At 36.0% G+C, this 9,557-nt stretch overlaps 1 protein-coding gene across 2 annotated transcripts in view; it reads left to right on the forward strand.

Annotated features, from left to right (window-relative positions):
- LRP12 (low density lipoprotein receptor-related protein 12) overlaps positions 1 to 8,976 on the forward strand; it is a 96,239-nt gene extending 87,263 nt beyond the window's left edge. For both annotated transcript variants that reach the window (XM_011931056.1, XM_011931064.1), the window contains 3 exons: positions 167 to 1,271; positions 3,038 to 3,170; positions 6,663 to 8,976. In XM_011931056.1, coding sequence (XP_011786446.1) covers positions 167 to 1,271; positions 3,038 to 3,170; positions 6,663 to 7,529 — 2,105 coding nt within the window. In that variant the 3' untranslated portion in view covers positions 7,530 to 8,976. The remainder of the gene's footprint in view (positions 1 to 166; positions 1,272 to 3,037; positions 3,171 to 6,662) is intronic.
- Positions 8,977 to 9,557: the final 581 nt, after the last annotated feature.

A 9,557-nucleotide genomic window follows, 5' to 3' on the forward strand; every position in this document is an offset into this window, starting at 1 on the left:
TATATATATATATATATATACACACCCAACCTGTTTTTTAAAACTCGTAGCACTTGGGCTTTATGAACATTTATTATAAAAATACTGCTCTTGCTGTTTTATGTCTTTTAAAGATTATAATTTTTCTCCTTCTCTTTCCATCTCCTTTCTACTCACATCTTCACAGGGAAATCTGAGGAACCAAACTGTGCTTGTGATCAGTTTCGTTGTGGTAATGGGAAGTGTATACCAGAAGCCTGGAAGTGTAATAACATGGATGAATGTGGAGATAGCTCCGATGAAGAGATCTGTGCCAAAGAAGCTAATCCTCCAACTGCCGCTGCTTTTCAGCCCTGTGCTTACAACCAGTTCCAGTGTTTATCCCGTTTTACCAAAGTTTACACTTGCCTCCCTGAATCTTTAAAATGTGATGGGAACATTGACTGCCTTGACCTAGGAGATGAGATAGACTGTGATGTGCCAACGTGTGGGCAGTGGCTAAAATATTTTTATGGTACTTTTAATTCTCCCAATTACCCAGACTTTTATCCTCCTGGAAGCAACTGCACCTGGTTAATCGACACTGGTGATCACCGTAAAGTCATTTTACGCTTTACTGACTTTAAACTTGATGGTACTGGTTATGGTGATTATGTCAAAATATATGATGGATTAGAGGAGAATCCACACAAGCTTTTGCGTGTGTTGACAGCTTTTGATTCTCATGCACCTCTTACAGTTGTTTCTTCTTCTGGACAGATAAGGGTACATTTTTGTGCTGATAAAGTGAATGCTGCGAGGGGATTTAATGCTACTTACCAAGTAGATGGGTTCTGTTTGCCATGGGAAATACCCTGTGGAGGTAACTGGGGGTGTTATACTGAGCAGCAGCGTTGTGATGGGTATTGGCATTGCCCAAATGGAAGGGATGAAATCAATTGTACCATGTGCCAGAAGGAAGAATTTCCATGTTCCCGAAACGGTGTCTGTTATCCTCGTTCTGATCGCTGCAACTACCAGAATCATTGCCCAAATGGCTCAGATGAAAAAAACTGCTTTTTTTGCCAACCAGGAAATTTCCATTGTAAAAACAATCGTTGCGTGTTTGAAAGTTGGGTATGTGATTCTCAAGATGACTGTGGTGATGGCAGCGATGAAGAGAATTGCCCAGTAATCGTGCCTACAAGAGTCATCACTGCTGCCGTCATAGGGAGCCTCATCTGTGGCCTGTTACTCGTCATTGCATTGGGATGTACTTGTAAGCTTTATTCTCTGAGAATGTTTGAAAGAAGGTCAGTATCAAGACAGAACTATAAGGTTATGCTCTCCACAATAAAAGCAGGCCCAAATATTTGAAATGAGTACTTTGAGCATTAGCAATGTATTTTTGTTTTATATTAGTTTAGAAATGGATAAAGATTGTTGATGATGTATAAAATTAGTGTGAAAAGCCCAAGACTCAAAAAGCCAAACACATTACAAACTAAATATTTAGAGTTATTAGAAAAAGCAGTCTATTTACCAGCTCCTGTTTTCAGATTAATCCGTTTTATAGGAATATTGTAAGCTGCAGCTCTCAGTTTTAGTGTTTTGACCTGTATTTTTCTAAATATTAATTCAAAAATTCCAGATATGTGATAGCCTACTATGTTCAAAGCATACAGGTAAATAGAAAAATGAATAAGGCATAATATCACAAGCAGTTTACAGTTAGGAGGAAGGAATTGGGGCATGGAGTAAGATGACAAAAGTGTAATGCTGTAAAGAGCTGTAAAACGGTATAAAGTGAAAAATAGCTAATCTAATGAGGAAGAGAGGTAGAAAGGCTTTAATTGGAGAGGTACCACTTGAAATGTATAAGTAGAATATAGATAGGGGAAAAGGTGTTGTTAAAGCAATAACCTGGGAAAATATATAGAAGTAGGAATGTCCAGCATTGCTCAAAAAGTAAGCACATGGTTCAGTTTATCTGGAGCCCAGGATGCGTATGAAGGGCTAATAGGAGGTACGATTGGAACACAAGACTATTGTCCTGTTGTAGAGTTAAGTGACAACAGCACTTCAGAGTTCTCAGTTTAGTAAGAAATGATTAACTGTTAAAGGGTGACCTTCAGAGTGAGTAGTTTTCAGTATGATCCAGGGTAAATGGGACCTGAGAGAAGTTAATGGCAGAGATGTCCCTGTGGAGACAATGACCTTCAGTCCCAGGAGAATTACAAATAATAGATTTAACAAAGAGCTTTTTACATAACAGATGGCTAATAGATGGCACATAGATGCACAGTATTGTAATAACCATTACTGCATCTTTTCTTTTTTTTCCTTTTTTTGTTTGTTTGTTTGTTTTGAGACAGAGTCTTGCTCTGTCACCCAGGCTGGAGTGCAGTGGTGCGATCTCAGCTGACTGCACTCCGTCTCCCAGGTTCAAGCGATTCTCCTGCCTCAGCCTCCCAAGTAGTTGGGATTACAAGTGCCTGCCACCATGCCTGCCTAATCTTTTGTATTTTTAGTAGAGACGGAGTTTCACTCTGTTGACCAGGCTGGTCCCAAACTCCTGACTTCGTGATCCGCCCGCCTTGGCCTCCCAAAGTACTGGGATTACAGGCATGAGCCACGCACCTGGCCTCTGCATCTTTTCTTTGGGCAAGTGTAAATGGCAAGAAAACTTTTTACCACATTGCAACAAAAGAGCACAATGAAGAGTCAGAGATCCCAGCTAGGCGCGGTGGCTTCAACATATATTCAGTAAATACAGTGTTCTTAGGAGTTGTAAAATCTTGTATTATTTCTCCCTTTACCTTTTACAGGGATTTTCGTTCATTAAAACTCGGTGATCCAGGCTTTTTCTAGCTTAAAGCCCCATTGAAGACTGCTTGCTTCAACTTTGTATTCCTAGTGTAGGGATAATACATATATTCAGTAAATGTTTGTCAAATGACTAAGCTTTAAAATGATCGAATATGCCAAGATTCAGATTGTTTTAATTACTGATAATGGAAATTTGTTCTTTTTCTTAGCTCCCCCTTTTAATCTTTTTTCTTTCCATCTACTCTCAAAGATCATTTGAAACACAGTTGTCAAGAGTGGAAGCAGAATTGTTAAGAAGAGAAGCTCCGCCCTCTTATGGACAATTGATTGCTCAGGGTTTAATTCCACCAGTTGAAGATTTTCCTGTTTGTTCACCTAATCAGGTATATTGTAATGTGTAGTTTCTATTACATTTCCTCTTAAAATGAAATCTGTGCCTGTATATATGATAAAGCAAAGACCCTTGACTGTCATAATTTTTGCAATCAAGGATTTAAATGTATGGAAGATTTGAAGTCATAGTTTTCATTACATTTTAACACTACAAACTACAAAAGTTTATTTTTCATTCCACTGATGTGGTTTTGCGAGTCTGAAGCATTTTACTGTTTAGGATAATTTAGTGCATTATAATTCAAAAGTATTGAGCTTGGCAAATTATTTTTTACCTGACCTGAACATCTACAGGATTTAAGAATAAACACTAAAATTAACATGCTAGTAATATAACATGCTAGATTAACCAGTTATAAGTAAAAGTAATTGAAAGGAAGTTAACATTTCTACCTGAGGAAAAACATCTTCAAGCCTGATTTTACAGTATTTAACAATTTATAGCATTTTGTTTATATAGTAATTCATTATATGTTTCTGAATTCTTTAAATTTCTCAGCAATTAAAAAAATTTTCTTGTCGTGCTTAAAAATGTGCCAGCGTTCATTTTAGGCATAAGGATTTATACACTTAAATTGCAAATTCATTCAGAAACATTTATAAAAATTGTTGTTTCCAGTATTAGAATTAAAACTGGTGTTGTTTACCTAGTAATATAATTATTTTCAAAATAGAATACCATTTCCTTTTTGGTAAATGGGATTTCTCATTACAGTCTATCACCTTATTGGAGTCTTTTAGGAAATCTTTGGTGAGAATTTGTAGTTTCAAGACATTTCTCCATAAGTAACTGCCTAAGTAAATCACTCAGAAGTTCCACTGGTTGGAATTTTGTGTGCAAAGTAGGAAAAACCTAAGTTGTGGCTTCTTTCTATCAGCCCTGCTATGGGGAAAGTTTTTTTTTTTTAAGGTAAGAATCAGATCATGGTTAATTTTACACACCTACTTCATTCTCTACCACCCACCACCCCTAAACCCCATAAAGTTAGAGGGAACACAGTTCACACAATATTGTCCTCCCTCCTGACACCAATTGCAAATTCAAGGAGTTCCCCAAATCCCCTTCAGGTTTGGTGATTTACTAGGAAGACTCAGAAAACTCACTGAAAGCAACTTACTTGCGGTTACAGTTTATTACAGGGAGAGGATACAAACATACAGATTAACCAAGGGAAAAGATGCACAGGACAAAGTTCAGAAGGGTACCAAACATGGACCTTCCAGTTGTCCTTTCCCCATAGAGACAGGAGGGCATTACTCTGTCAACACAGATATGTGACAGTATGCATGGAGTGTTACCAACCTGGAAAGCTCACCCAGTCCTCAGTGTCTGGAGTTTGTACTAGTGCACTAGCACATAGGCAGGATTAATTGCACATGGAGCCAATCCCAGTTTCTAGCCTTATCCAGAGATTGATTGACCCAAAGCCCTCACCCTGCATCACACTGTTGGTGTGGTTCAGAGCTTCCACTCTAAATCAGTTTTACTATCTGGCTGGTCCAAGGTCCCCAGGCAAAGACACTGCTTTCAGACAAGACAGTAGAAGGGCTTGGAGACCCAGAAGCCAAGGACAGAGGTTTTGGGTGAGGTTAAATTCTTTATTACCTCACACTACCCCAGTTTGTCAGGTTATATTACCCTTGTGGGAGAACTCTACTTCAACATTTTGAAATAAAGTATGTTTTTGGGTGGTAAGTTAGATTTTATTCATTTAATGAAATTAAACTCTCAAGTTTGAAGCTTTTGGTAACAAATTATCAAATTTTTATAGCAGTTTTTGGAAAAAATAAGTAATGATGTAATTCACCATCTCACTCAAAGTAGAAATGCTTTTTGAGGAATGCTTTCTCCTTCATAAACTGAAGAAGTATATGAAATTATTCTTAGAACATTCATGAGATCCCCTCATAAAATGTTAGATTGCCAATCCTAATTAAACTGACTAATAGCAGCACAACAGAGAAGGATAACAGAAGAGCCTTTTGTTCATTGCTGGATATAATAGCATAGTGCGCAATATGAAGCCTTAAAACTTGCATGCTCACTGTTGAGGAGCAGATCTGTGGAGAAGTTCATTAGAAATGTGAACCACTTTTTCTTTCTTTTTTTTTTTTTAATTTGTAGTTAGGTACTTGTTAATTGGTGAAAAATCTTACTCATCTGTATAGCAAATCCATGTGTGCCGATATCCAAATTTCTTACTGACAGTCTGTGCCTTACTAAAGTTAGACTATGAAATGTTCCTATGATAGTAGCTTCTTAACTTATCATAAATTATGTTCATGGCACTATGGAAAGGCCTATATGGAAAGCATAAATAAATGCAATACCAGCCACAAAGAGATACAGAACATAAGAGGACATCTTCCTTATTTTCTACCTTCTTTCTTATGTGAGGGGAAAGGGAAGAGGTGTGAGTTTTGGCAGGAGATAGTATCATCATCTGAAGGAGAGTGTATCAACTTGAGATTGTTCCCTGGAAATAAAATTTAAAGAGAGTGTATCAACTTGAGATTGTTTTCTGGAAATAAAATGTTTAAATACTAAATGCCAGGTTGGTGAAAGCTATTTCAAATTTGAATACTTCTTTTTATAACCACTAGATGGAGCTTAAAGTCTATCTTATATAATGCTATATGCTTTTAAAAATAAACTCTAAACTCGTTCATCTAGAAAAAAGAATAGATTTTTTATTCAGTTGGGCAACCTTTCATATACACTAATTACAGCTAACTAGCTTTCAGAGAATAATGATATGATAATTTATGCTTAATACTAAACTATAGAAAATAACACTTTAAAGATTGAGAAGGAATCTAAATGTCTAGATACCACTGAGTAGTGATATAAACAAGTTAACTTCTTTTGTTTCTTGTTGTCTTCTATGCTGTATTACAAATATAATTCCTTTATTTGTGACAATATAATTAAATCCTCAGTATCCATTTACCAAATCCTTGAGAAGCAACTCTGTGAAATGCAATTTTCACATGTTTTGGAAAAGTTCAGCCTTGTAAATTAAATCTAATGTGTTCTTTTTTTAAAAAAAAAAAAAGATAAAAGGCCTGGTTTTCACAAACTCATTTTGGTCACTTCGTCAATTATGGTGGAGATTCTCCTATGTCCCTAGTTACAGAAGTATCAATTTTATTTTCTAGCTTTGGTACACTTTTCACATTGGATTGTGATGTGAGATTTTGAAACAACTGTAACAGTTGGCACTAAATATCATTTTTAAGTTGCATATATAAAATGGAATAGCAAGAAAATTTTAAGCACAGCAATGATTCAAGTTATATTAGTAGATTAGATTCTGTAGTAGGATGAACCCACATAGGTAAGAGAATTTAATTTTTCCTCCTTAGACCCAAGCAACAATGAGTAACAGAATTTTTAACCACAACACATTCTTAAGAGAAGGGTATTTTTTATCTTAGGACCTTGTTGTTAACTATCTTAAGACCTTTTCTTATTCTTGTAGGCTTCTGTTTTGGAAAATCTGAGGCTAGCAGTACGATCTCAGCTTGGATTTACTTCAGTCAGGCTTCCTATGGCAGGCAGATCAAGCAACATTTGGAACCGTATTTTTAATTTTGCAAGATCACGTCATTCTGGGTCATTGCCTTTGGTCTCAGCAGATGGAGATGAGGTTGTCTCTAGTCAGAGTACCAGTAGAGAACCTGAGAGAAATCATACTCACAGAAGTTTGTTTTCCGTGGAGTCTGATGATACAGACACAGAAAATGAGAGAAGAGATACGGCAGGAGCATCTGGTGGGGTTGCAGCTCCTTTGCCTCAAAAAGTCCCTCCCACAACGGCAGTAGAAGCGACAGTAGGAGCGTGTGCAAGTTCCTCAACTCAGAGTACCCGAGGTGGTCATGCAGATAATGGAAGGGATGTGACAAGTGTGGAACCCCCAAGTGTGAGTCCAGCACGTCACCAGCTTACAAGTGCACTCAGTCGTATGACTCAGGGACTACGTTGGGTACGTTTTACATTAGGACGATCAAGTTCCGTAAGTCAGAACCAGAGTCCTTTGAGACAACTTGATAATGGGGTAAGTGGAAGAGAAGATGATGATGATGTTGAAATGCTAATTCCAGTTTCTGATGGATCTTCAGACTTTGATGTGAATGACTGCTCCAGACCTCTTCTTGATCTTGCCTCAGATCAAGGGCAAGGGCTTAGACAACCATATAGTGCAACAAACCCTGGAGTAAGGCCAAGTAATCGAGATGGCCCCTGTGAGCGCTGTGGTATTGTCCACACTGCCCAGATACCAGACACTTGCTTGGAAGTAACACTGAAAAACGAAACGAGTGATGATGAGGCTTTGTTACTTTGTTAGGTACGAATCACATAAGGGAGATTGTATACAAGTTGGAGCAATATCCATTTATTATTTTGTAACTTTACAGTTAAACTAGTTTTAGTTTAAAAAGAAAAAATGCAGGGTGATTTCTTATTATTATATGTTAGCCTGCATGGTTAAATTCAACAACTTGTAACTCTATGAACTTAGAGTTTACTATTTTAGCAGCTAAAAATGCATTACATATTCATATTGTTCAATAATGTCCTTTCGTTTGTTTCTGATTGTTTTCATCCTGATACTGTAGTTCACTGTAGAAATGTGACTGCTGAAACTCATTTGATTGTCATTTTTATCTATCCTATGTTAAATGGTTTGTTTGTACAAAATAATACCTTATTTTAATTGAAACGTTTATGCTTTTGTCAACACATCTTGTAACTTAATATACTAGATGTTAAGGTTGTTAATGTACAAAAAAACACCCTTATACTCACCTGCGTTTTCGTTTGTTTAACATTTGTCCATTATCGGATTTCATTATCATATGAACTTGTCAAAGGGAAGCAAACTTTGTCTAAAAATTTTTCTCTTATGTTTAACATACAACGATGTGAAATTTAGGCAGAGTTAGATAAATTACTGGCAAAAACAAAACTCTTTTATAAAGATTTTCTAATGTCGACTTTAATACTCTAACATGGTACAAACCAAATGGTAAAATCCCAAGTCATTTCTTTTTTCATCTGTATTTAGCAACAGAATTAAGTGGATGAAGATATTCTACTATGCATTAAATCTTGAACTTTATAAAACATGTACAAAAATTGTACAAGATAAGTTCCAACTGGTAATGTCTTTCCCTGGTACAGGGTTGCGCTTGTATTGGACCCTAGGGATTTGCACTAAAATTATATCAAGGTCTCAGATGAGCTTAGTGCACAAGCACTATCACTTTAAATACTATTATTTGCTACCACAGCGACTATATATTTCCATAGCTTTTGGCTGGGGGTGGGGGGCATTTTTATTACAACTTGAAATTGCTTTGCTGGTTTCATATTTATTTGTTGTATTTAAGAAATACATTGTTGTAAGAGTGATTTTTTTTCAATATATTTTATTCCTGGGGGGGATCATGCTACACTCTCAAAGAAAAGAAAATTGAGAAATCATTCAGATCATCCCCCCTTTTTAAGTAGTGTGAATTGTAAAACCCGACATTTTTTTTATTGTCAGTTGCTGTTTATTTATTCTTTAGCTGTCTGTTTTAGTAGTTTAATGATTGAGTATGAAAAATGTATTTGTGTGTGATTATTGCTATTTATTAAATTTTAAGTACTTTGCTGAATGTCATTTTAAAGCATGTTTGAAGTCTTGTGTATTTGTCTGTGTTATGCTGTCAGGAGGAACTGACTAAGATGTTTTAATATGTATCAAAAATTAAAATGATTTTTTTTATTGCCTTGAGGTACTTTTTAAATCAAAGTTGTTCTTTATTTGTTGAATTTTGGTGCATATACAAATTCAGGCCATAAAATATGCAATATATCTAGAATAAAAATGATTAGAAGGAGATCATTCCTTAACTGCTTTATAGTAAAGTAGCAACTTTTACCAGTACTCGAGGGTAAAATTTTCTAAGGACTTGAATATTACTTTGCTTGAGACTGCCCTTCAATTGATGTATCTCACAAGATGAAAGAGTTTAATGGATTAACTGCGTTTTAGTTGACGTATCTCACAAGATGCAGTAACACAATCAGTTCTCTTTTTAAATTGTTTTCACATACATTTTAGACCCCTCTAGTATATTCTACTGGCAGAATTCGGGTTACCAAATAATCTTTTACACCCTAGTACTAATATACCATCAAGTATAGGGGTTTTGGTTTTGTTTTCTAGCATATGTTTTACTTTGTTATTTTAATTAACTAATACATCTTCCTGGTTCAAATAGTAAAATGTAAATTCCTCTTCTATCCCAACATCCATCTCTCAGTTCCCTTGAAAGAGACACTTACCAATACCAGATCCTTGTATATCTCTCTAGAAATAACCATA

The sequence above is a fragment of the Colobus angolensis genome, unplaced genomic scaffold, assembly GCF_000951035.1.
Source record: "Colobus angolensis palliatus isolate OR3802 unplaced genomic scaffold, Cang.pa_1.0 Scaffold121, whole genome shotgun sequence".
Taxonomy (NCBI): domain Eukaryota; kingdom Metazoa; phylum Chordata; class Mammalia; order Primates; family Cercopithecidae; genus Colobus; species Colobus angolensis.